This window comes from Ambystoma mexicanum, chromosome 14 (genome assembly GCF_040938575.1).
Source record: "Ambystoma mexicanum isolate Mex_15411 chromosome 14, UKY_AmexF1_1, whole genome shotgun sequence".
Lineage (NCBI taxonomy): Eukaryota > Metazoa > Chordata > Amphibia > Caudata > Ambystomatidae > Ambystoma > Ambystoma mexicanum.
The window spans coordinates 42,036,963-42,064,766 of NC_090940.1; the positions used below are offsets into that span (position 1 = coordinate 42,036,963).

The window sequence follows — 27,804 nt, forward strand, 5'->3', positions numbered from 1 at the left end:
GCATCTTCCCCAATCTTCCTCAATCCCGCCTTCTCCCCGGGAGCTCACCCTAAGAACTTTGGGAACTGGGTGGCAGACGGCCTTGAAACATTGGGGCAGCTCTTTGAAGGGGACGCCCCCTCACCTTAAAAGAGGCAGAGAGATTTATCCAATGCCGAACTGAGGCACTGGTGCTCCTACCCCCAAACCCGGGCGTCCGCAACACAGCCGCTGGCCCCTCTGGAGCTCACAGTGAATGACTTACCAGCCCGGGGAAAGATCTCAGCCCTCTACAAACTATTGCAGGAAGATCCCCTACAGTCTAGGCCCTCCTATATGTCCCAGTATGAGACAAACCTGGGTCATGCGATAGAGAACCACACATGGGTGGACGTTTGGACTAGAACTCGCACAGCATCTCGTTGCATTACCAATCGGGAATGCGCCCACAAACTTCTGTTGCGCTGGTACTAGCCCCTCCCCTCCCCACCGGTGCCTCCACCACTTTCAGCAGGCCCTGGACCCCCACTGCTGGCGCCTTTGCGGCTACCCAGGCTCCTACTTCCACATGTGGTGGACATACCCCAAGGTAGGTGAGTTCTGGACCCAATGCCTGGCCACCATACGGGACATCACCCAAGTTGAAATTCCACTAACGCCCGAGCAAGTCCTCCTGGGGATTCCGCTCCCGGACTCATACCCGAGGAATGGGAGGAGGGCGACGGTGATATCCCAACTCCTGTTGGCTGCCAAAATCACAGTGGCCCGCACCTGTAAGTCCGCGGAAGGACCCCTGATGACCCTCTGGTGGCTTAAACTGTGGGACATTCTGATAGCAGAAAAGGTCACGGCAGCCAAAGCGGGACTGCTCCACCGATTTACCGACGTTTGGGCTCCAGTCCTGGACTATGACGAGAACTACCTGGCCCTGACCTTCAAGCCACGCTTGATCGCGAGAGCCCTCTATACGATGGGAGATGGCTCGCCGCCTGGTCAGGCCGACTGAGGCCCGAAACAATGCCTACTCGAGAACTTGGGGGTGGGGGACGGGTCATTTTGTTTGATATGCTGTGTGAGGTTATAATCATCGTTAACGTGTAGGTTTCCAATGCGCTGATTTATAAATAAACAAATAAAAAAAATAAATAACTCTAGGATCTTGTTAACGTCCCAAAGGGATGAGTATTTAAGTAGCGCGGGCTTGCTCACTTGAACTCCTTTAAGGAGTCTTGCAACCGCAGGGTGCTCCCCTACCGGGACACCATCCACCAGCTCGTGCCTCGCTGAGATGGCCGATCTGTACACTCCTACTGTCCTAAAAGCCTTTCCTCCTGTGGTCAGTGATGCTATAAAATGTATGACATGCACTATAGGAGCTGAAATGGGAGAAATACTCCTCCTGCACCATAATTCCCAGGCCTGTCCAGCGGAATTATAGCTCCAAATTGTGGATGGAGCTCATGATACCTTGATAAGTTCTGTAGCCTCCTCTGAAAGACCTGGCAAGCGCCATCTGCGCCTGAAATTCTGCAGGCCCAGAGGGTCAGCGTCTGATCCTGAATCGGAGGATGAGGCGCTCCTACTGGATCTGACAGGAGATCCGGTCTGTGAGAAATCCTCCGGGGGAAATCCGTGGAAAGTTCCATCAGAAATGGAAACCACACTTTCGATTTCCATTCCGGTGGCATTATGACCAGTTCCACCCTGTCTCTGCGCACCTTCGCTAGTGCCCTGGCCAGCTTCGCAAATGGGGTGGGGGAAAGGCATAATGTGTATGACGTCCCCAGTTTTGCAGCAACGCATCCGTACTTACTGCTCCTGGGTCCAGCTTCCAGCTGAGGTCTCTCGGCAGGTGTGCATTTAGTCTCGAGGCAGAGAGATCTATATGTAAGGGACCCCATATCTGCTGTAACTTTTCAAAGGCTGACTTGTGCAGTCTCCAGTCGCTCAAATCTACTAAGTATCGGGAGTTCCAGTCTGCTACCGTATTCTTCACTCCCTGAAGATATTCTGCCTTGACTGATATCTCTCTTTCTAGGCAGGAGTGCAGAAACCTTTGGCTAGCTCCGCTAGCATCCTGGACTTGTTGATATACCTCACTGCTGATCCGTAAAAGGATGCAGCATTGCACTCTGTCTTTGGTGAAGGCTATGACTGTGAAGAAGCCCGCAAGGAGTTACAGGCAGTTGATGTGCAATGGTAACTCCTCTTGAGACCATTTCCCCCCCCCCCCGTCTCTTTGTGACCGCACCTGGCTCCCCATCCTGATTTGCTGGAGTCTGATTCTATAGTGAGCTCTGGTAGGTCTCTGAATATAGCTCGGCCGTTCCACGCCTCCATGTTGTGGAGCCTCCAGCAAAGCTCTGTCTTGCCATCCTTGTCTAGAGGCACTAGGCAATGGTATCTCCATCCCTTCTGCAAGTATCTGATCTTGAGCCTCTGAAGGGCTCGATAATGTAATGCGCCGGGAAAAATCGCCTGAATAGACACTGCAAGGAGTCCAACTATCCTGGCTAGATTCCGAAGCAATATATCCGGCCTCTTCAGAGCTGTCCTCAGAGCTCTCTTTATAGCTCTTATCTTGGCCGCCGGGAAGCTCTAACTTGGCTTTCTTGGTATCCATTGGAAAGCCTAGGAATTCTATTCTTCTGGATGGTGTCTGCACCGATTTCTCGGTATTGATGAGAAATCCTAGCCCCGAGATCAGGGATGTCGCCCATTGCACTCCACTCTGCAACCTCTCCTTGTTCTCTGCCATGAACAGGATGTCGTCCAGATAGATGATAATCCGAATTCCCTGATTTCGCAGAGCGGTCGCAAGGGGCCTCAAAAGCTTGAAGGCCCATGGTGCTGAGGCTAGGCTGAAAGGCAGGGTCTTGAATGGCCATATCTCTCCTTTACACTTGAATCGTAGGTAGCGACGGTACTGGGGTGCTATGGGCACCGTCAGATAAGCGTCCATCAAATCTAGATGTGCTAGCCAATCGTTCTTCCGGAGAAGATCTGCAAGCAGATGGATTCCCTCCATCTTGAAAAGCCTGTACATTAACCAGCTGTTCAATTCCTTCAGATTGATAACTGGTCATACCTTTCCCTTGCAGTGGACGAGAAGCATGTTACTGAGGAAACCTACTGTATGCGGCTGTGCCCTCTATGCCTGCTTGCACGCTAGCGCTTGAATCTCTGCGTCTAGTAGCCTAATTTCTGCCTGCGAGATGTGCATGTGCTGCGGGGCAACTAGCTGTAGCGGAGCTTCTAAAAACTCTAGGTGAAAACCCTGCGCTGTCTGCAACACCCACACGTCTGATGATAGCTCGCGCCGATTGTGCATGAAAAGCAAGGTTCTCCCTCCTACTGGGGGGTATGCTGTCGTGTGCTCTCACCTGTGGTGATCTGTTGTCTGAAGTATCCTCTGCGGCCCCTGAATCCTCTACTTCTATTTGGGAAGAAGGCGTCTTGCTGACCTGACTCCCAGTACTGGGCACTTGGGCATTGAGGCCTTCTGTTTGTACTGTAACGGCCGGTTGAACGACCTCTAACGGCCGGCCCCTGCAAAAACCCCTCCGTGGAACACCTTCCTTATTGAAGCCTGTATTTTCTCTAGCGCTGTATATGTCCCCACAAACTTGTTCATCTCCTTGACAAATGTGAAGCCAAATAGCAGGCCTTACGCTCCCTCACCAGCTTCGTAAGATGCTAGGTCTCTGATCTTATTATCTATTTTTAATAGCATTGATCTTCTTCTCTTGGTTGAGATTGTGATATTCGCGTTTCTGAGTAAGCACGCAGCTCGCTGGGCCCAGCCCGCTAAAATGAATTGATCCACCTTCTCTCCTGTGTCCTTGGACTTCGCTGCCAGGTCCATGTTCTTTGCAATGGGCTCTGTGAGATCCAGGATCTTGTCCTGGCAAGATCTACATGCTCAGTCCATTCCCTTTCGCGCGTCCTTTTTGGCCTTCGTGACAAAGGTGAGCATCTTGGGGTCCAGTTCCGGGGTATCTGCCACCTTGCCGGTAAGTTCTGGTCTGGGGCATTCTGCTCTGAGACAAAACCTTGTCTCTTTGTCTAACGGCTTTCTAATTTGGGACATGTAAATCGCCACTCTGAGATGGGGAACATTCCATGGACCTAGGATGCCTAATGGTATCTGGCTCGAACATATCGGATATGTCATCTTCATCAGGGGTACTCTCCCCTATACTTGATTTCTTGTCCTGCTCTCTTACGCTCTCTTTATTGAGTCTGTTGTCATCCTCCTGTCCCTCTTCCTGGTCAAATTCTTCAGAGGATGAAAGAGCTTCCCCTATATTATTCGCACCTGGAGTAGGGGGTACGAGGCAGGGCACGGCTGATGCTTTCGCTAGGAAAGCGTTCTTAAGTCTGTTAAAAGCATCAGCTGCCTCTGGGGGCTTATCTCTTCTCCATGTCTGAGCCTGGGTCGGTAGAAGAGTGCTTTCTCTTCCGGGCGGCTTTTCTCCCCCTAGAGGTGTTATCCAGAGGCTTTATAATGGAGGGCCCCTCTTCTGGGTCATCTTGTAAGCCAGCTCTGGTGCCCCTAATATCCTCCAGGACCTGTAATCTGTCCTGAATAGGCTGCACTCCCCGAGCTACTGCCTTCACTAGAGAATCTCCCAAAACTCTCTTGAAGCTCTGGGAGAGGTCTATCTCTTCTTCCTGCAACTCAGGCTCTTGGTCACTCTACTCATACCAGTACTCGTCTGCTCTGTCAGAGGCCATAGCTGTAGATATAATGCAGGGAAGTGCCGCTGCAGGCCTTGGAGCTCTACAAATTCGACCTACTTAAGCAGTCAAGTGCTTGGTCGAGCGTTTCCCAGTTTTGATTAATTATCTTTTTTTTAAATTATTCTGAAAACCTCTGTTTATCTGTGGAAACGCCGAAAAGAATCTGTGCAATTGAAGTATTGTGCTCTCCGGAGCGGTGTGAGAAACTCTCCCGTTCGTCACAAGGACGTTTGAGAGGATCGGAGCTTAACGCGCATGCGCAACCTTCCGAAAGGCACGTCACCGTTCCCGTCAGGCCGTATGAATCTCTTGTCTCTCAGGCCGCCAGAACACTAGCGCGTATAGTAAACCTAATCCAGCCCTAATGCGAGCGAGATCGCTCGCGTGCCGTGTTCGACAATTGAGGAGAAAGAAGTCCGATACCGCGCACGGACGACGTTCGCTTGATATAATAATATAACAAAGCACACTGCAATTAGGTACGCTGCGCGTTAAGAACAATTTGTATGTAAACAAAATACTGCGTTACATCTCTATTGTGGTCTATATGAAAATGTTACATCATACTGTGACACAAATCAAATCAGTACTTAGCTGTCGAAAGCAGCAAAAAAGAGGAAGGCACCTAGAGAAATTGACTTATTTTTTATTTATTTATAGACTTTAGTTTTGTAAAAGAAAACAAACTTTTTGTCATTCCCAATCCAAAATCCTCAAGCATTTCGCACACAGAAGGATGTTCAGCATAAGTAAGAAATAGAGACTTATACTGGCAGAGGAACCCTCATTGGAGGACAGGACTGAGGCTGGGGTCTACTAGCCTGCTGGGGATCATGGGAAACCTAGTTGCCTCACTCCTTGTTTATTTGTGTTTATTTGGTTGAACTTTGTTTTTTATGCCAGTTGGGTACTTTCAACTGTAAAAGAAAATATATATATAGATATAGATGTAAAGATTGAAATAGCTGTTCAGCAGGATTAAAGAAGAATAAGCATAATGCTCGTCTCCGGTCTGGTCATAGAATTACTCCTCCATTTCTATGGAAGTTTGGAAGGAGTGTATTGGAACAAAGTATCAACTCCCAACTCAGTATAGAGAAATCAGATGCATAAAACCGAAGGGATCAACTATAGACAGATATGAATGCAGTATTCAGGATATTGAATGGGCAATTAAGAAATTAAATCCCTCTAGGGCCGCTGGCCTGTGTGTATAAAATGGACCCTGGTTTATGGGCGAAGATATTAAAACCGAAATTTGATCTTGCCATGAATTCCTTTATCTTTCCTGAGTCTTGGGTAACTTCTATTATCGTGCCGATATTTAAAAAAGGGGACTGTATCCCCAGATACTTATCGTCCAATAGCCCGGTCTGATGCTGTTGTAAAAATGTTTTCAATTCTAATTCTGCACAAACTTGAGAATCATATTTCACTACATGACAACTACTCAAAGTATCAGATCAGATTCCGAAACGGCATGAATGCCACTCTAATCTCACACACATTGGTGCAAACGAAGAGCAAAGATTCCTTGCCGGTTTATATGGCCTCTTTGGACTTATCTGCCTTTGACTGTGTGATAAGGAACCTCCTTTGGCCAAAAATGGCTAACTTGGGCATTCCATATCTAATCTACCTTATATTTTCACTTCACAACAACACTTCCTATAGATTATTTTATTTCTATCGTGCTCGTACACAAGTGTTTCAGAGCGCGACAAGGCAAGGGAGGGGAACAGGGGAGAACAAAACAGCGAGCTCACTAGGCCCAGTGACATTGAGACCGCTCAAGTGCATGGGAGAGGGGGGACGGGAAAAGTGCATGGAAGGGGGGAGAAGTGGAAAGTGCGAAGCAGAGGAGAAACCGATAAATAACAAATAAATAATAAAGGCAACAAACCGTGGTAATGCAGCCCACAATTTGCAAGTTTTAGGTTTAAGGCAGCAGACAGGGTAGGTCTGATAAGTGCAGGAATTAAAAGGGGAGCTGTTTGGGTACAGATACAGACCCCAGTGCAAGGGGTGTCCCGGAGGCAGTGCGGGAGGGTTGGAGGATGAGCAGGTACCTGGGTCCGAAAGACGGAGGGTGGCCAGGTGCACAGTGCCAAGAGAGAAAAGATCAGCAGGGGAGAGGGGGAGCGAAGGCAGAAGAAAAGAGGAAGGTCTTGAGTTGTTTCCGGAACCGGAGATGGTTCGCCTCAAGTTTTAGAGTGTCAGGTAGGCTGTTCCAGAGGGAGGCCCCACCCGAAGACCGAGATCTACCCCCAGCTCGTTTCTTGGAAAAACGACCAACCCTGAGGGAGTTGGAGGTAGAGGAGCGAAGAGCTTGAGAAGGGAGGTATTTGCGGAGGGATAGCTGAAGGTATTTTGGACCTAGGCCCCAGAAAGCCTTGTGGACAATGCAGAGGGTTTTGAATTTAATCCTTGCATCCACTGGAAGCCAGTGGAGAGATTTCAGAGCTGGAGAGATATGATCCCAGGGCTTGAGGCCAAGGACAATTCTCGCAGTCCTGTTCTGGATTAGTTGCGGAGAGTAGAGGCAGGTAGATTTAGAAAGAGGCTGTTACAATAGTCCAAGCTAGAGAGAACCAGAACCTGGGATACCATGAGCTTCTGGGGGAAGGAGGGGAAAGGCAGAGTACCTCTGAGGAGGTGAAGTCAGAAATTTGATTTTTTAGAGACCTCAGAGATGTGGGCGGAGAAGGAAAGGGTGGAGTCAAAGATGACCCCGAGGTTCTTAGCCTCGCAGGTGGGGGTAGGAGGAGGGCTAAGGGAGGCCGGCCAGAGAGTGAGGGGAAAGGATGGTGAAGGTGTGCCGATGAGGAGAATCTCCGTCTTGCTGGCATTCAGACAAAGATCATTGGCAGCACATCAATCTTGAATGGCAGTTAGGCAATCAGAGATGGGAGAGGAGGTGGCAGAGGGCAGCCTGAAAATGAGTTGAGCGTCATCATCGTAGCACTGGAAATTTGAGCAGAAAATGGCAATGCAGTGGGCAAGAGTTGCCAGGTATTGGTTGAAAAGCCAGGGCGAGAGGTTAGACCCCTGGGGAACACCACAGGTAGAGAGGAAGATGGATGAATGGAAGGACCCAAGTTGGACCTGGGAGGGTCGATCTGAGAGGAAGGAGGTCAGCCAGGCCAGAGCCTGATCAGTGATACCCATGTTTTCACAGAGACGGTTGAGCAGGATGGTATGGTTGACTGTGTCGAAGGCCGAAGAGAGATCGAGGAGGATGAGGACAGAGGGAATGTTAGTCAAGGTTGGAGAGCAGATCTTCACGGATGTTCAGGAGAGCGGTTTCCGTGCTTCTGGCAGCTCTGAAGCCAGACTGGTGGTCATGGAGACAGCCAACAGAATTGGAATGAAGGTTAAGCTGAGAGATGGCCAACTTTTCCAGGAGTTTGCCAAGAAAGGGAGTAGTGGAAATTGGGCAATAGTTAGCTGGACAAGAAGAATCAGCTGTGGGTTTCTTGAGGAGAGGATGCGCAAAAGAGTGCTTTAGAGGGGAGGGAGACGATCCGGAGGCAAATTAGTGGTTACAAAAATCAGCAAGGGCCGGAGTTGGAATTAATCGGGATGGAGCTGTGACGGACCCCATCGCAACACATGTAGAGCTGTAACATGGCTGTAACCTAGCTGCTACATTGTTTAATTTTTATCTTTGTGATATGGATGAACTCTGGAAAAATGTTAATACTTTTCCGGTAAAACTAGGGTCAATTCTCCAGCATGGGGTCTGGCATGGATTCACATGCTCATGAATATTCCCCGTCGTCGGGCTGGGAATCCTCGGTAAAGAAAAAATCTGTATCAGTTTTGTTTCAAATCTGTGTTTCTTAGTAGTAACCAATCACTGGTCTCTGGGTCATACTGCCCTCAGCCAATGACAGCCCTCTCCCTAAGCCCCGCCCCTTGAAGCCATCCTCAGATTTTTACCGCACGTTCAAGTGTTGGGAGTCCTCGTGATATAGCTCTCGATCTTTTACTGCGTTTCGCGATTTTTCAAAGAGTTTATTCTCATTTTTCGGTCAATCTAGCCTCAAGCTCCACCGTTTCTACTTCCGATCAACAGGGACCCGTTTCGGAATTTTCTACGCCCCTCAAGAGTGAAGTTTTCGTCGAGTTACGCTTCTTGGAGGATTCCAGAAGTTTGAGGCCTACCACGCGGACATGGCCCAGGAGAAAGGAAGCTCGACACCCGGATCCAAGCTGTTTAGGAACGAGCACTCGAGGTGCCTCTACTGTCTTCACAAGGACAAAACGCACGTTGAGAAGGACTGTGCGTTTTGCATGAACATGTCGGATCGGACTATGAGGGATCGTCGGACCCGTCTCGCCAACTGGCTGGAAGGCAAGAGCCCAGCAGGTGAGAAGAAGTCCGAGCGGTCTTCGAAGTCCTGTGAGGGCGCCCTGGCGACGGGAGCCCAACAGAAGGCAAAGCACGGCGGGCACCGGGAGCGCCAAACGGTTGGGCTCCTTGACTGCCAGGCAGGGCGCTCCTTCACCGACGCCATCAACCACGAGCCAACGCTCTGGCTCGGGGAAGAGAAAATCTGAGAACCCGGCTAAGCTTCTGGAGAGGCCCCGGTCGATCTCGAAGGAACCGGCCGAAGGAGTGAGGCGGTGACCCTCCCCCTAAGGTGAAGGCCTCAAGCGTGCACAAGGTGGTGAAGGCCTTGATTCAACCAGCCAAGGTCTCTATTGAGGGAGTCGCTGCAGCCCTAGCGAAGCCTGTGGAAGCTACCCCAGTGGAGGCGACCTCTGGGCCCAGAGTTTCACTGCCTCCACGGAGGGAATCCTCTTTTAAGCCCATCGAGAAGACCCCCGTAGGAAAAGAGGGGGAGCTGGTCGAAGAGGGACTCGACAAGAATTTGGAAGAGGCCCAGTCCCACGGGAGGGATCCCGATGAAGGGGACGACGAGAGCGATGGTAGCGACGACGAGGCTCCTGTGGAGGAGGAGCAACCGTCGCAGCCCGAGCCACAGGACAACCCGGCGGCCATTTTGGCGACAATCCAAGCCTTATGCACGGAGATAAGGACGAGATTGCCCCAACTAAACCGGGTCCGTCGGAGAACCCCCCAAATAAGAGGATTCATCCAGCCCCTCTACCAATGGCGCGAGGCCAAGAGGAAGACGGTCCTCACGGTGCCTTTGCTAGATGACATCTGGGACGAGGGTCTTGCGCTTCTGAAGAACCTGTCCACGACACCTGCCAAGAAAGACCGGTACGAGAAGAAGTACCGGGTCCCTGACACCGCCCCCTTGTGTCCGAGGGCACAGCTGACCCCGGATTCGGTCGTCTCGGCAGCGGCCAAAAAGAAAGAGGGGGGGGGACATCGGCTTCATCTTCAACTTCCCCACCGGGCGGCGAGGGAAAGAAACTGGATGCCATGGGGCGACGAGTCATCTTGGCAGCGACGAAGATCAAGGCGGCCAACGCCCTAGCGATTGTGGCCCACTACGACAGAGAATTGTGGTACAAGATCGCCCCCCTGTTGGACTTCCTACCGGACGACAAGAGGGCGGAGGCCCTGGCGATCCTACAGGAAGGTGAGGTGGCGTCGGACCACGCCATAACAGTAGCTACAGACATTGCCGACACCAGTTTCCGCCAGTTGGGCAACGGCGTTTGCCTTAGACGGCGGGGTGGCTCAAAGTGACGGATTTCTACCAAGACGTGCAAGCAAAGGTCTTGGACATACCCTTCGACGGGAACAATCTGTTTGGAAATACAGTGGATGAGTCAGGCCATCAAGACCGACAGACGGCTCAGGCCTTGGGAGTTCTGCAGCAACGACGGCTGCCCTTTCAGAACTCTGGCGGCAAGCAAGGTGCCTCCAAAGGATTCGGCGGCAGCACCTCAACGTACCGTCAGGCGGCCCGCTCCTCGTCGCAAGAAGCCTACAGGGGTCAAGGCAAGTCGGGTGGATCTCTCCGTCGTCGCCAGGGAGGCAAGGCCGGTGCGTCGGGCCCCTACCGAAGCACCCCGCTGGAAGGCCGGCTGACGAAGTTCGTCAGCGTGTGGGAGTCCATCTCCACCGACCGTTGGGTGCTGGATGCCCTGGCCCACGGGCACACTCTGGAATTTCTCAAGAAGTGCCCCCAAATTCCTCCCGTGGCCAGGAAGGAAAACCACGTCCCTCAACTGCTGTTGGAGGTAAGGGCGATGCTCAAGAAAGGAGCCGTAGAGCTCATCCCAAAGAGGCTCTGGGGCTCACGAGTATACTCAAGATACTTCCTCAGAAAGAAGACAGGAGGATGGCGTCCCATTCCTGGACCTGCGTCGACTAAACAGATGGTCACCCTCCAGCACGTGCTGGGCCAGCTGGAAGAAGGTGACTTGCTATCGTTGTTGGATTTGGAGGCTGCGTACTCTCACATCCCCATACTAAAAGGACACCGAAAGTTTCTCAGGTTCGTGGTCCAGGGACGGCACTACCAGTTCAAGGCCCTCCCATTCAGATTGAAGTCGGCGCCCAGGGTATTCACCAAGTGCCTAGCGCCGGTGGCGGCGCGGCTGCGCCTGCAGGGGATCCACGTCTACCCCTACATGGATGATTGCCTCATCCGAGCAAGAACAAGGGAACTCGCCGTCGAACACACAGCGAAGACTGTCCGGCCGCTCACGGACCTGGGATTCTCCATCAACTTTCCCAAATCCCACCTGGCTCCGTCGCACTGTTTCTGGGAGCCAGGCTCGATACAGTGGCGCGATTGGCCTCGCTGTCCGAGAAAAGGACGAAGGCCATCCTGGGCAAGGTGCAGCGTCTGTTGGCCACGGAAGTGGCCAGGGTGAGGTCCATCAAGTCCCTCCTCGGGATGATGTCCTCGTGCATCTACCTGGTGCGCCTGTGCAGGCTTCGGATGCACCCTCTACAGGAGTTCGACGCCCGTTGAATGCAAGCGACAGGCAGCTTCGAGGACAAGATCTCGCTCAACGAGGTATTCCGCCAAGCAATTCGGTGGTGGGGCACCCGCGCGCATCTCGCGTTGGGCACAGACTTTCAAACCCCAGCACGCCAGGTGACGACGGATGCCTCCCTGGAGGGGTGGGGAGCGCACACCGGAGATCTTCACACGAGAGGCCTCTGGCTCCCGGAGGAGAGGAAACTCCACATCAACATACTGGAGCTCCGATCAGTGTTCTGGGGCCTCAGGTAGTTTCTCCTGTCCCTCAAGGGCAAGGTGGTGAGGCTCTTCACCGACACCACCACCACAATGTTCTACATTCAGAAGCAGGGAGGAACAAGATCCCCAGCCCTGTCCAAAGAAGCCCAGGATCTGTGGCACCGGGCCGTTGCCCAGGGGATGTTTCTGGTACCCTTTCATCTGGCAGGGACAAACACAATCGCTGACTCACTCAGCAGGGAGCTGCGCTCGTGCCACGAGTGGGAACTGCGTCAGGATCAAGTGGATCGACTTTCAACAATGAGGCAAACCCCAGATCGAGCTGTTAGCGACTGCGACAAACTCCAAGTGCCAGAGGTTCGCCAGAAGGTTTCCACAGCCGAGGAGCATGGGCGATGCTTTCTCGTTCCCCTGGGACAGCCTGTTCCTGTATGCGTTCCCGTTGCTACTGCGACTCGTCAACCAGCTCAAGAGGTCCCGGTGCAGGATGATCCTTGTTGCACCGCCGTGGCCGAGGCAGATCTGGTTCACGGACCTTCTGGACTTGTCAGCGTCCCCACCAATCAAACTGTCGACAGACGCAGATCTTCTCTCCAGAGAAGGAGGCGCCATCCTACATCACAACCCGGGATCGCATAACTTGCAGGCCTGGCTCCTGCAGCACTAGAGTTGAGGGTACGATATCCAGGCGGACTGTAAGTAGGTCCTTGCAAAGGCCAGGGCGTCATCGACTCAAGTGCTACGGGCATTAATGGAAGAGGTTCTGTCTGGTGCCGTGTGCAGAAGATCAACCCTCTGCGGATTATGGCCCCTCAAGTGCTGCCGTACCGGCTATCGCTGGCCAAGGCGGGCTGGCACATGCCTCCATCAAGATCCATCTAGCGGCTATCTCCTGCTAAACCAGGACTCGGGGGCTGTCGTCGCTGTGGTCTCACCGACTAGTGAAGGAGTTCATGAAAGGACTGTTCTGCTCGTTCCCGCCGGTGAAAGCCCCAGCGTGGGAGCTCAACGTGATGCTGACCAGGCTCATGGGCCCGCCATTCGAGCCTCTGCATTCGGCACCGTTGAAATTCCTATTGTGGAAAACAGCGTTTCTTGTGGCCATCACCTGCGCACGACGAATGGGAGAGATAAAGGCCCTCTCCTGTAAACCTCCTTACCTGACATTCCACGAGACAACGGTAGTGCTGAGGACACACCCCTCCTTCATGCCCAAGATGCCGTCGGACTTCCATCTCAACGAGCCCTTGGTGTTACCTATTTTCTTTGCATCGCTGGCTGAGAGGACTTTGCACTCGCCAGATGTGGCTAGAACGCTGAAGTTCTACATGGACCGTACGAAGAATTTTCGGAAGACATCACAGCTGTTGTGAACTTTGGACCTGTGAACCAAGGGAAGGCTCTCTCGAAGGCTTCCATTTCCAGAAGGCTCTCCGGCTGCATCATGCACTGTCACCGGTTAGCAAACCGACCGTTGCCCGGCCGTCCAAGAGCCCATTCGACCAGAGCGATCGCTGCAACCACAGCGTTCTTGTCTGGTGTACCCCTGCTGGACATCTGCAAGGCTGCTACGTGGAGGTCGACGCACACCTTCACAAAATTCTACTGCGTCGACCGGGATTCTAGGGAGGAGTCCAGAGTCGGCCAAACAGTGCTGCTCAACCTGTTCGCCTGAAGGTGGGCCTGGTGAGGAGGTAAGAGTTGCTTAATGTTGAGCCTTGCCACCTCCCGTGGTTGTGCATGTGTGTACTGCTATGTATTCTTGTATTCATGAGCATGTGAATCCATGCCAGACCCCATGCTGGAGAAGGAACAAGTTACTTAACTGTAACTGTTGTTCTCCAGCATGGGTCTGTAATGGATTCACATGTGAACCCTCCCTCCAAACCCTCTGCGGATCTTCTCTTGGTCCTATTGCCACTTTATGTGCTACCAAATCTGAAGATGGCTGCCAGGGGCGGGGCTTAGGTAGAGGGCAGTCATTGGCTGGGGGCAGTATGACCCAAAGACCAGCGATTGGTTAATAGTAGAAAGACAGTTCAGACACTAAACAGATTTTTTATTTTTTCTTTACCGAGGATTCCCATCCTGGCGACGGGGTATATTCATGAACATGTAAATCCATGCCAGACCCATGCTGGAGAACAGTAGTTACAGGTAAGTAACTTGTTGCTTACAGAATATGCACAATTTGTAAGGAAAAGGGAATGTCGAAGCTCCTATTTTATTTCCTTTCCATGTAGTAAAGCGCGCATCTTATTTATGCATTTTAGATTAAATCAATTACCCGTGAGTGTTGCGCATTGGTACAATAACTGTACCTCGCTTAAACTGCAATGTAGTTTTTGTAAGTGCTCGAACGTTAAGGAATCTCTTAAATATTTAATTCTAGAATGTCCCCGCTTTAGGGAAACCAAGAACCAGGTATCTAGTTAACTTTGTACATCTGGAGGTAGAAAAATCGATACAATTTCTTTGGCAAAGACTGATGGGGGGCGAATCTCGATCTTTTAGCCTGGCCCTAGTTCAATTGTTAAAAATCATTGATTAAGAACTATAGTAAATGGGACCATTTGTACTGTATTGAAGTACTTGGGTATATGTTATACCTACCCGTGAATTGTATGGATATGAACATTTTCATCATCTATTCACAATTGAGTTGACCACCCACGGAGATATAAAAATGAATTGGGTTGCTGTTCCTACTATCGTATATATTCGTTTGAATTGTACTAAGGGGTTTTGTTTTCTTATGCTGTTAAGCATTTAGATGATGGGTGTTATTTGTTATTCTTGTTCAGGTACGATGCTGTTACAATCATTTTGCATGTTGTAATTGGCACACTCGCCTGGTTTGCACAAATAATGAGCATTGTAAGAATTTCAGGTTACTATTGCATATTTTAATTACACTAAAGAGCTCTCTTTATGCTGTCAAGCTCCTTTCCTTAGATGGTCGATACTACTCGACAACATTGTTCAGGTATAATGCTGCTAGAACTACTTTACACACTGCAATTTGCACATTTGCTGGATTTGCACAAAAATGAGCTTCGTAAGAATATTCTAGAGCGTCTTTTATAAGATTTATAGTACTATGCGGGTGTCACTATGAATGATAGGAGATAATGTAATATGTCTAGTTTTATTTGATACACAAAAATGTATTATCTTAAATGTTTAATTCTGGTGAAATGAAAACATACAAATGGTATGTTTTATATAAGTTTTATGTTATGTCAATAACTTAAGTTTTTATTCATATTAATTGGATGTCCTGCATTGTATTATGGTTTGTTAAATTGTATTTTTATGTATGTTTGTGAAAGGCTTATTTTTATAAGCCGAAACACAATAAAATAAAATGCCTTTACTTACATTTTGTAACTTTCTAGACCCAGCACACACTTATCTTACAATAGTGTGCTGGAAGGGTTACTTAGTATCCCCTTTGTCTAGTTTCTCATGTAACATTTTTTATGTTGCCCTTTCTACAATTAATGGCTGGTGGCAGTGGTTTACCTTTTACTACCATTGAGTGTTTCTGCCGCGGGCTGCAATTGCAGCTGCAGTAAAGCACCCATAGGTGTCCATTTTGACAAAATGGCCCCGGTCTTCTTTTTTCACCATTTCTTGTTGGAAAGGTCCTTCTTGAGATTTACTCTGTGTGCCAAACCAGGTTTGGTCCCTTGGTTCATTTTGTCTTTGACGGGATTCACCAGTGAAGCCTGCCTTTGTCTCCAGCTTGTCTGGTGGGGGCAGAAAGTGAGGGAGGTGCCCGAAACTCCCTGTGCTTAATCCCCTTGGTTACAGGAATGCACCCAAAGGTAATTGGCTTGCTGTCCTTGGAGGACAGCCACCCTGCTGTGTGATTAACAGCTAGGCTACAAATGAATGGGAGAAACCTAGCATAAAAGGCGTGGTTTTTTGCTTGGAAGGCAGAGTCGACCACTGGACGAAGGAATCTGAAGAAGAACTTGGAAGAGATTTTTGTTGCAACTCCTGGACCGTTGGTTTGCCCAGTGAAGCCCTGCTGCAAAGCTCCCGTTTTGACATCGACTAGCGAAGCCCGGAAAGGACGACTTCTCTCCTTGGGTTGGTGGGACCAATCGACCCAAAGACTAACTCGACCGAAACCCCTCTATGCTGGCTGTACTTCAGTTGCTGCTGCAGGAACTGAGTGCCAGGGGACAGGAACACCAGAATGAATTGTTTTTAAGCTGGACCCGAGCTCCAGGAAGGTCATCCGGACTCCCTCGAAGCAGGGCTGACCAAATCTGAGCCACCTCAACAGTGCTAGACCCCAGAAGCAAGGAAAGTAGACAAGTTGTCCAAGAAACGCGGTGGTGCTATTTGGGAGTAGCTGAAAGCGTGAAGTGCTGCTGATCTGAATTGTGCCCATTTCTGCTGCCGACCTTTGAATTGTAGCGCAGAAGTCCCCAGACGTCCGCCCTCGTGTCCCCACGACTGAGGCCCAGGAACAACAGGATATGCAGGACTTACAGCTGGAACCATTTCTTCAGACCTAAGGTATTGTGAACTAAGGGGTACTTACCTCTTGCTTGTGTAGCTTGCTTGCTCTCAGTTGAGACTTGCAGTTGCTGCCTTTTGCAGAGTTGCTTGCAGCTTTGCCCTTTCACAAGCCTCTCAGCTTGTGACCCAACAGTAATCTCTTTCACAACAAACCGCTCTATAACATTGTGAATTACTTTGTACCTACCTCCAAGAAGTGCCTCCGCTCTGCTCAAGTGACATTGGCTGTCCTCGCTCCATGAAAACTCTTCTTAACCTCTGACTGTGTTCAACTGTCCCTCCAAAAAGTCATACCTAGTTTACTTGCATAGCTGGGAAAGGGTTAATCTACATTGCATTGGGGGGGTTCAGAAGTGCTTACCTGTTTGAGAAACTTGTTAACCATTGTTTCTTTCCCTAACCTTTTCCCTTTTGCCACAACTTCAGTATTACCAGTTAAGTGTGAAAAGTGATATATTCCACAGTGTCCTCCTAGCTATTGAAGTCACCTCAGGGTGTAGGAATCTGTGTGCCATCCCAAAAGGGTATCTACTTACTTTATTGAACTGAAGGAGTGTATTTTTATTGTTGCCAATGTCTCCCTTCTAAAGAAGGCTTATTTTAAAAGTGACTATTAAATTCATAAATAATGATTTCATCAATACACCTCAAGTATAAGTGTTATTTGAATATTTGTCACTGTGAAACTGTTGCAACCCTACAACTCACATTGACCCCTTTGCGATGAGCCTTGCTGCTCAGTTACACTACCAACTTGTGTAGTACAGGCCTATGCTAAAGGTTAGGTTACCTATTGCTAAGAGGACAAGGCTGGTGTAGTCTCCCAGAGGGTTACAACATAGAATCTTGCCTAACACAAGCCCACAATGCTTCGGGCTCCGGTAGGTAAGTTGCAGCTTTCTGTGGTCGGCTAACACTCAGGAGTCTTTCCCTTGCGTTTCTGCAGAGCGTCCGGACCTTGCAGCGACTCCCTTCTTCATGACTGTTGAGCCGCACGGCACCACTACACCGGTCTGTTTTTTACAGTTCCTTGAGCCTCGCTGAGAGGTCAAAAGGTTTCTCCATCAGCAACTGCTAACACTTTGCCTTTGGTCTTTAAATCTCCCGGGCACAGTTGTTTTTGGAAATAAACTAGAGCGCTTGAAGTCCATTGTTGCTGGTTGTTTAAAATGGCTTGGATAACCATTTTCAAAAGTTGTAAATGGTAAATCAGCTGAATGATGGAACATTAGAACTTGGTGAGGCTGTCTTGTAATTTCCACAATGTAGACCAAGCGTTGGAAGTTTGATCTATCATTTTAGGAAAGGTTTTTCCTATTCTCCCTAGGGAGAGGTGTAGAAGTTTGGCAATAAGCCATGAGGGGGTTGGGCATGAGAGCATTATCTTGAAGGTCAAATGGGGGATACCATGTCTCATCCAATGAAGCCATGACTGCTCCCTGGAGGTTGTCTCCTCCCATACTCTCCCCTGGCCACATGGGAAGGAGGTTGCCACCAGGAAATCAGTGATGACTCGGTCTGATTCATCACAGTACCTTCTTGGGACTTGACTCTTAAGCGGGCTAGCCCTATTTATCTCAGCAGGGATGGACTTTTGAAGTGTTAAATCCTTATTTGTTAAGTCAAGGTAAAGTGTTTTCTGGTGCTTTTTCCTTGCTTTGCCCTTGAATTCTAGTTGCTTTCCATTGCTTAGCTATTTTTCACTTTACTGCATGCAGTTTTTCATGTTTCATATTTTATTCCCTTTCGAATGTCTTAACAGTAAAGTGTGGGTGATCCTTAGTGGGATCACCAAAAGTGATTATATTTGTTTATAGTGTTGCTTTAGTAGTATACTTGCCTGGTATTTGTATTTATTAGTGTTCAGACCTAATATATTGGTGTATTTGTATACTTGATAATTGTTTTTGAGTGTTCATGTGTACCGTTATATCACCGCTATATCTCCTTAAGTCGAAGTCTAACTGCTCTATCATATCTACCTTAATTGAGTTTGACAAGACCGAAGTCTCTTTTCCTGTTCACTAAAATAGGGCATCCCCTGACAACCATTACTCCCCACTTGTTCTGAAAATCCATGTTAACAATGGTGCACGCTCGGAACCATAACTGAGAAAAAAGTCTGTTCGCATATTCTCCTGTTTCCGCGCCTGAGGACAGCGTGACACGAAAATACTGTGGCAGGACCAGACTAATGTGCAAGTTGTATAACTTGTCTGGTTAGGCACAGTGAGAAGAAATGTAAATGTAGACCTTCCTGAGTGGGCACAATCCCGTTGAATGGGTTATTTGGCTGTGTATGTTCAGAAGAGGGGGCACTCACATTTCTGGGGAGCTTTTTAACACTTGAGGTGACCACAAGCAAGTAAGGTAGTCCTGTTGTGGACCCCCTGCTCTTTCTGCCTATTGAGACATAGCACAATTGCTATACCTCACTGTGGACACCCAACAAGGAAGGAACGTGTTTGAGGTTGTCAATGCTACTCTTCTGAATAGAAATGCCTAGCATTTTGGTGTTGGATTCTCTCATTTTGCGTTGCCCCCTCTGCTGTCTTGGTATTAGTACATTAATCCCTTGTGCTTCTGAGACTCGAGCAACCCTCAACCGCACTTTTGCCTCATAAGATACACAACTTGAAAGCGTTCCAAGTATATAATAGTAGGCTCAGCAGAAAGCATGGTAGCAAGTTCGATACTAGTACTTTTAAAGGCTAGCGTCAGACAAGAGGCACAAATGGCCAAAGTAGCTGAAGAATGAGAGAGACAAATAGTTAGCACTTTTATCCTGCTGCAGGTATGTCATTGGCATGGAGTACTAATTGACTTGTGCTTAATCATCTAACGAGACAAATGTGCATGCTCTTAATTGGTGTCCGCTCTTTGGTTTCAAGTAAGCAAGTGCATGTATGTGATGAGTCCCAAGCTATCAAGGAGGCTCTGATCCTACAGGCACCCGGTTCTTTGTAATGAACCAATGACTTAGGCACTTAGATTCTCCCCAGGGTTTCAGTCCTCCTAGATCTACTCATTTTGGACTTGCTTCCCCTCAGCCCCACAGGTAAACGACTTACCAGCCACTTGTACTTCTTATAACGGACAAATGCTTCAAACCAAGAATATGGGGAGCAAAAATACCTGCACGAATAAAATAGAAAAGCAGACATACGTTTACCCGCTTCAAACAAATGCCCCCATTGGTGATAGACATTTCTTTTTTACTCTCAAAATTCTCTACTCCATTTTAAAGAGATGAGTGTAAAATGCTCCCAAATCTTATTTGAAACCCCACTTTCCCTGCAGCTGTTAACCTTGCACAGGTTCAGTGCCCAAGGGATGCAACTGTAAACCTTATCCAGGCTCTAAAACTGTTGGTGGTAAAACTGTTGGTGGTAGCTCCTGTGTCTACTTCTAGCTAAATTCCTCATGTTCAATCGCTCCTCTAGTTCTTCAGGGTCATCTTGAGGCTGGCTATAAAGGATTAAACGTGCAAGTGCTATTGGTGAGCTTTCAAACCAACTATCATTTTGTGATCCAGGCAGATCCTCTGCAGAAGTAGTTAAGAAAATCTACCTTGCGCATTCTCTCCTTGTGCATAAAGAATGATGTGCACCAACTAAAAACAGAAGCAGTTATTTTGTCATTTGTGAATGCTTTGATGCACAATCCATTGAATGTCCTCTGCTCAGCGTGCATGTCGCCACTGTTACAAAATATTTGGTGATGCTTTCTTCACGTTAGCAAGGATGTATACGATGAAAGTGACTGGCTCATGTCTTGTGCTCCTCTCTCCCTTTTCTTTAGAGCATGGGGTACCAACGTCTGTTGATTTCATTGGCTGTGACCCAGCGCATGGTGTAGCATCTTTCAACACTGGCAGCACCGTCATCTATGACTTGGAAACCTCACAGGCTGTGGTGACGCTGTCCTCATCCTTGGACTCCAGTAAGCAGAGTTTGTGTTGTGTGCTGTGTACATGATCGCTAGGAGGGCAGGCATTTTATGCATTTTATTGTTCTTTCATTTCTAATGAGCATTCACGCCTAACCTTTCAACAAATTATTACATTGTTAGTACTTGTTAAATTTCTCCACTACCCTCTGATTAGGGGTATACAATAATTTATTTTAAGGATACATAGGGTTCCAAACAAAAGACCAAACTCTCAATAATTGTTCTGATGAGAGCAGTTAGGGTGGTGTGTAGGTACAGTTTGTCCCAAATATACACTACACAATATTTACTAAAAATATACAAAATATGTTTAGAATTTCATATTGAGAAACTAGTAGTTCAGATGAGCACTTCTGGTGAAACAGTAAAACACGGTCTATGTATACAAACAGTAAAGGACCTATGCAGACCATTCCCACTCCTAATCTGAAGCTAACACTATTACCTGGTGGTAAACGCAGCACCTAGGAATGGAGAGAGAAAGGGAACCCCCAAAAACAAAACGGATTTATACATAATCTGGGTCCAAAATGCAGACATGTGTTGAGGTGGATTTTCAGAATCAACCCTGGAGTGGATTCTGAGAAGCCAATCTATGATGGTGAACAGGAAAGGCACTGACTTCTAACCACATCTAGTCAGGGTAGGTAGTGTTGAGTAAGAGTTGGTGATGATTATCCTGGGTGGGAGGGAATATTTTTCTCCCCTCACCCATTCTTTTACTCTTTTTATGGGTGACCTTTTGATGTCCTGATTGGACAGCCAGTCACCCCTTTCTGTAAAATGAAGGGAGAGTTTGCAGAAGTTGTGCTTGGATTACTGATGATCCGATTCTGGATGCTGCCGACATGTGGACCATGGTGAAGAAACAGCTGTAACCGGTTCCAGCGACTGGAGAGCCTGCTGTGTAACCAGAGCCTGATGTAACCCTTCCTTCCAAGCAATCTGTGGGTCCCAAAGACTACTTCTACCCAAAGGCTGGTGAGACTTGCGAGTTTTAGGAAGGACTGCAAAATAAGCCATCCCTCGATGTGCTGTGACCTTCCATGGCTGCAAACCGCCAATACCATGGGACCTCAAGCCTGAGTGCTGTACACTGTCTTCCGAAGTCCAATTCCTGCTGAAACATTGGTGGACTCCTGCTGGACCTCCAGAGACATGTTTTGAATCCCTGAAAGTCCCATCACCAGAGTGCTGGACCGAGAGAGTGAAGAGAATCGGACTTGAGATATTTGTTCATCTGTTTCCTATAGAAAGACGGCAAAACCACCGAGCCGCAAGAAGCCTTGAATCCTTGACTGCTGTTGCCAGTTCTCATCCGGTTTCCAGTTCTTCAGTCACCAGACCCAGAATTTATGGACTGGGTTCTGTGCTGCTCCCTCAGGAAGACGACCATCTCCAAGCTCTTCTTCTTAGCCGAGGTACTGTTGGCTTAGGTAATACTTACCCAAACTGCTAGCCGCCATGTTTTAGTTGGTCACGTGTGCTACCTACTGTCGTGGTAATACCCTTGACCTTATATTTGCCCCTGCTACTGGTACTTTAGTTCACTCTGCTCTCCTCCCCTCTGACGAATAAACCTCCCTCTTTGTGCAGTAGAAACCGGCGGCCTGTCCAACCTACGGAAATCTCTTCCTTGTTCCTTGACATGTGTTCTACTGCTGCCTCATCACATCTTGAGATGGTATCCCAAGTCTTTGTTACTTTGGCCGATCAGTTGGCTCCTCTAACCCTGCTAGGGCACTGGCCTCAGAGCCCTGGTTTAATGATTCTCTTCGGTCTCCGATTGCTGAGCGCAAATGGCGTTTGTGCTACTGCTGAGGCCAAAATTGCTTTCCAGCGTTAGTCTCTGGTTTACCATTCTGAGATAATCCATGCCAAATGTGCATACTTCGCTAACCTTGTAGAGACCTCATTGAATAAACACAGGGTACTTTTTAGAATCATTGATTCTTTATCTGCTGTCCCTACCAAAACTGTTATCCCTTTGCACTCCTTGTGCAACTCTCTCTTCGTTGTTAATTGAAAAAATTATCGTGATCCGTGACCACATTTCTCTAGCCAGAAAGGCATCCATCTCCCTTGCTCTCCCATCTGTGCACTTTTGCTCTTTTCATCTGGGATCCTCCTTTCCTGTAGTCTTTCAGGATGAGGTTGCCTTGGCGATCTCTAGACTTAAATCCACTTCTCCTTCTGATCCACTTCCGCTTGTTCTGATCAGACGTTTCTCCCTCTGTTCTGTCAGTGCTCACTCAGTTGGTCAATGTCTCTTACTACCAGTTTCATCCCGCCTTCCCTGAAACATGCTCTTGTGTTGCCCCTCTTGAAAAAGCCTTCCCTGAACCCCTCTCTACCTATTAACGCTCAGCCTATTTCTCTTCTCCCTTTTCTGATGAAACTTTTGGAGTCTCTTGTAGGTCCCTTTCTTCTTTTCTTGTCCAGGCTTCCTTCGTTGATCGCTCCCAGCCTAGCTTCCGTCCTGGGCGAGGCACTGAGAACGTGTTGGTCTCTGTGCTCAATGACTTTGTCAATATCTGACCAGGACTTGTTGGAACTCGTATTTTGTTGCGCCTCTCTGCCGCCTTTGACACAGTGGACCACACAGATCTTTTCTCCAAGACCGCTCACCTCCTTTGCGTTCTTCATCTCACTCTCTCCTGTAGTGTCCCTCCAGTTTCAGATATTTCCCCTGTGCTATTTAATGTCTATAAACAACCCATTACTTTAAACTCATCTCCTCCTTTGGTTCTTGACCCCTCTTCTACTGACACTGCTCTTAGGCTCCAGTCCGGTCTCCAATCAGTTGGGAAATGGCTTGAAACTTAACGCCGATAAAACTGAGTTCCTTGTTAATGGGGCTACTTCCTTTTGGACACCTACATTCTGGCCCTCTTCTCTTGGCCCTTTCCCTCCAGCTCTCCCTTTGGTTAGGGATTAGGGAGTCGAGATCTCCTCCTCCCTGTCTTTGGAGTCCCAAATCAGAGCAGTTTGCCAGAAGGGCAATCTTCAGTTGAAAATTCTTCACAAAGTTCTGCCCTTTGTGCCTCTGCAATTTCATGCCACAGTGGTATCCTCTCTCTCTCTCTCTTCCCTAGACTATTGCAACTCCCTGTATCTTGGCCAGTCTCTCTACCAGATTAACCGTCTTCAAGTCCTTCAGAGTGCTGCGGCTAGGCTGACCATCTCATCTCCCTGTGTGGCGCACACCTCCCGGATTCTGCGCCAGCTGCACTGGCTGCCTGTTGCTAAGAGCTAATTTCAATGCCTTGTGAATTGTATTTCAAGCTCTTCATCATACAACTGCCCATCAAAGAGTGGATCGTCTTTAAAACTCTCGCCCTTACGCACAAATGTTTCCATAACACGGCCCCCCCACTACCTTTCAAAAAGGATCGCCAAACCCCTTCACAGCCAGACCCACAAGAACAGCTTATACCAACCGAATCTCCACTCCCAAGAGGCGGAGGATTTGCGCAGGAGGCTCTAGCTTCCCAGTCATGGCCACGACCGACTGGAACGCCCTACCACCCCACCTCAGAAGTGTTAAGTCGCACATAGCCTTCCGGAAAGCGATAAAAACTATGCTGTTTGTATAAACGAGTCCTGACTGGCCCCATTGTTTTGCTTTGGCTGCATGCTTCTACTCTCTGTGCTGTAACCTCCATTGTTACTGTATGATAAACCAAACCTGGAGCCACCTATATATCCCATTAAGTTTGCATTGTAAGGCTACACGCTCATTGTAACCATGAGCAAAGTACTCTTCCTTGTAACGAAGACACTTTCTTGCAGCAGCGCCTCGATGCCCATGGGCTGCTAGTGCGCTTTACAAATCCAAATAAATACATTTGCAGAAAAAATTCAATTTATACATTCCCTCTTGGTCCTTTCACTCGGCTAGTGCCTGGATTTAGATACGTGTGTAGAGGTGGGTGCTCCTTCTCCATGGTAGCTAGTCGGCTCTCGAATTCTCTGCCTTTTGCTCTTCGTGCCATGGATAACTATCTTCTTTTTAGACGCGCTCTCAAGCCCCATCTCTCCCCCCCGCCCCCAAAGACCCCTCTGCTTCCTCTGTGTGCTAGCACCAGGTTGCGTTCGGGTGTTTGTGCACTCTATATATTATATAATAAATTAAGTCTTGTGTCGATCCTGTGAGGCTGAGTCAGTGATTTATGTTGGGAAGCTCGCCCATACCGTTCGCTCCAGGCCTAATGCTGGAAAGCCTATAGGCAAAGGTGTTGCTAGGGGGGGGGGGGCCAGAACCAGGTATGTCATTTGGGGATCGCCAGGGGTTGGGGTACTGGGGGCCACAGTTGCAACACCTTGGAATCCCTTGCAACTGCAACTTTTAACATGTGCTCCTGGTGTGCGGGCCCTCCCGCGGCATGGGGGGTGTGCCACACCAGGTCTGGTGGGCCCCGGCCTCACCCATCGGGGTGTGAAGGCTGGGACAGGAAGTCACTCAGTAAGTGTTGGGGCTGACCATGACACATGGCACATGCCACGTTCAGCTCAAACCCCTTCTCTCTCGGCTTCCTTGCAGCTCACATACAGGAACCAGTAAGCTCTAGCAGCTTCCTGGTTCCTGTTTGTAAGTAGCACGGAGGAGCCGAGGGGTCCTGGAAGGATGGACCAAAGCTGCAAGAAAAAGGTAAGGCTTGTTTTTTTTTTTGCATGTGTGAAGTGCGTGTCAGATGTTTGTGAATGGGAAGTGATTTGATGTGTTTTTAAATGTTCTGGGTGGGTGTGTGCCTGTGTAGGGAATGCAATGAGTGGATGTACGAGAAGGTGTGAGACACTGGTGGGTGAATGAGCATACATGTGGTTGTGTTTGAATGTTCTGAGTGGGGTTCAGTGTTTCCCTGTGTGGTGAAACCAGTGTGAGCAAGTGCAAGAGGAGCTGTATGGGTGAGTGACCGGTGGGTGAAAGGGGATGCATGTTTGTGCAAGTCCCTGGGAGACTAGGGCTCACTGGAGCTTTTTTGCCACATCCTCTATCGACTTTGCATGCTTTACTGGTATTTTTGGTAATGTGTGCCATTCCATGGCTAGACTGGCATGTTGGTGCAGTCAGTGTAGCCATTGCTTACTGTGGCATGACATTTATCACTCTGCGTCTTTAAAAAAGCAAGCATGATAAGTAGTGTGACCTCACTAGACTGATGTTTTGGTGTAGCGGCCTGTATATTCTTCACTGTAGCATGACTTTTTATTAACTGAGCATCTATGATGAATCAAGCAAGATAAGTTTCTTATGGGTCTAGACTGGCTTACATTGGAACCAATTTGGCCAGGTTTTCCTATTGTAACATATCACTTTTAATGGCCAAACCAACGAAAGTATGTACTTACATAGGATTACTGATGCATATTGGCAGAGCCAGTTGTGTCCAGTGGCAGTAATGATACTATAGAAAAAGTCTTAAAGAGTATGGTCTTGTATGGGAATGCTAGCATATGTTGATGGAGCCAGCATGGAACTGTATGGGCACTGCCAGCATAGAAATGTTTCTTATACTGCCATATATTGCAGGGACCAACATGATAATATATTGGGAAATGCCCTGTGCACTTTTGGTGAACTTGCATCGATTGTACTTTTTTTCATGATTTACCCTATAAAACCGATTGTTGGCCTTTCACCCACATTGTTGGCCTTTTACCCAAATTTACCCAGAAAGTGTGCTTTGTAATGCACCATTTTAAACCATTATTCAAAACATTCCCTCTGTGGAGGGAGAAGAATCCCCCGGCCGCCCCACCACCAACCCATTTTCGTTTATTCGGGCTCCCTCGCTATGCTTAGTCACAATCACAGAATTGGGGCAAATATTAACTGTTAGGGAGAATTCTCATAAATGTGCTAAATCCCTTCACCTTAGAGACCCCTAGCAACTTTGCTGGATTTTGAGGACTTGATTTTTTTACCTGGAAAGAGTATGAGCCTTTTTTTGCCACTCTCATGTATTTTGATGTGTGTTTTTCACTTGTCTTCTTTGATGATGGAGTTTTAGATAACTCCATAGGCATCATCTTTTCGTGTGTGTCACACAGCACCCTCGGTGCAGTGACACAGGTATGTCTTTTAGACTGCCCAAAGGTTTAAATACCTTCTTTGGGATAAACTAATGTTTCCCAGAGAATGTAAAGTGAAATTGACTTTACTAGTCTTTCCAAATGTCTAGACCCAGCAAACACCATCTTACAATGGAGTGCTGGAGGGGTTACATAGTATCCCCTGTGTCTAAATACTCATGTAGCAGTCAAATGCTACCCTTTCCTATGGAAAAGGCTGGTGGCAGTGGTTTTACAACTAACTACTGTGATTTTTCCCGACTGTGAACACCAGTAGCTAAAAATCATGGGAGCCATGTTTTATAAGATGGCGCCTTAAGCCCCTTTGTTTAAACGGGTTCCAGTCTTCTTTTTTCGCAGTTTCTTTTTGGAAAGGTCCTTCTAGTGTTTGTCTCTGCGTGCCAAACCAGGTCTGGTCCCTTTGTTTGTATGCCTTTGGCAGGCTTCAGGACTGAAGACCACGTCTGAGTGTCGGGGGTGGGCAGGAAGTGAGGGAGGTGCCTCCATGTGCTTAGTCTCCTAGGAGAACCAAATGCACTCTGGTGTTATTGGCTGGCTGACTGTCCGGCAAGGACTGCCACCCTGCTGGGTGAGTGGCAGCTAGACTGGAATGAAAGGGAGCGAACTGTTTAAAAGGCAAATCTCTTGGACTGGAAAGCAGTCGACCACTGGCATGAAAGAACTGAAGGAGAGCTGGAAGAGGACGACTGCTGCAACTCCTGGACTGTTGGTTTGCCCGGTGAAGCCCTGCTGCCGGTCCGAATTGCCAAGTTCATCTCCACAGAGAAGCCCCTTCAAGGACGACTTCTTCCTTTGAGTTGATGGGACCAATCAACTTGTAAGTCACCTGTTTACCATTCTCAAGGCTGGTTAGGATTAACCAGGGAGAGGGATACCAGCTTGTGTGCTTGAATCCACAGCTACTGGAACTGAAGTGACTCCCATTTTGTTTGCGTTTTCCGACAGTCCCCTGCAGTTCATGAGTCCCCCCGACGTCCTCCCTCTTGTCCCCACGACTGTGGCTCAGGAACAGTGAGATCTGCAGGAACTGCCAGGAACCAACGACTTCAGCTGCATTTGTTTCTTCATACTAAGGTACTGTGCAAACCCGATTGAGAGAATGCCTTTCTCGCAGTGAAAGTTTGTGAAACTTTCCCAACTTGCAGGCCTAATCAGCTTGTGACCCAACATATGATTATTTTTCGCCTAAACTACTTCTGAGAACTTTTGCAAAGACTTTACCGTTTTATACCAGAACTGCTCTTTCCTATCCAGAACACTAGCCCATTGACTTTGCCCTAGGCCTATTGACCTGAATTGAACTCTTCAGGTGAACTGAAACTATTTGCACTGTCTGAACAAGTATATGTGATCTATTCCACTT

The 27,804-nt window shown here is 48.4% G+C and overlaps 1 protein-coding gene across 3 annotated transcripts in view; it reads left to right on the top strand.

The window, feature by feature from the left end:
• The window catches only part of STRN3 (striatin 3), a 1,674,795-nt gene that overhangs the window by 1,396,586 nt on the left and 250,405 nt on the right, over positions 1–27,804 (top strand). For all 3 annotated transcript variants that reach the window (XM_069638486.1, XM_069638489.1, XM_069638488.1), the window contains one exon: positions 20,196–20,336. In XM_069638486.1, the coding sequence (XP_069494587.1) occupies positions 20,196–20,336 (141 nt within the window). The remainder of the gene's footprint in view (positions 1–20,195; positions 20,337–27,804) is intronic.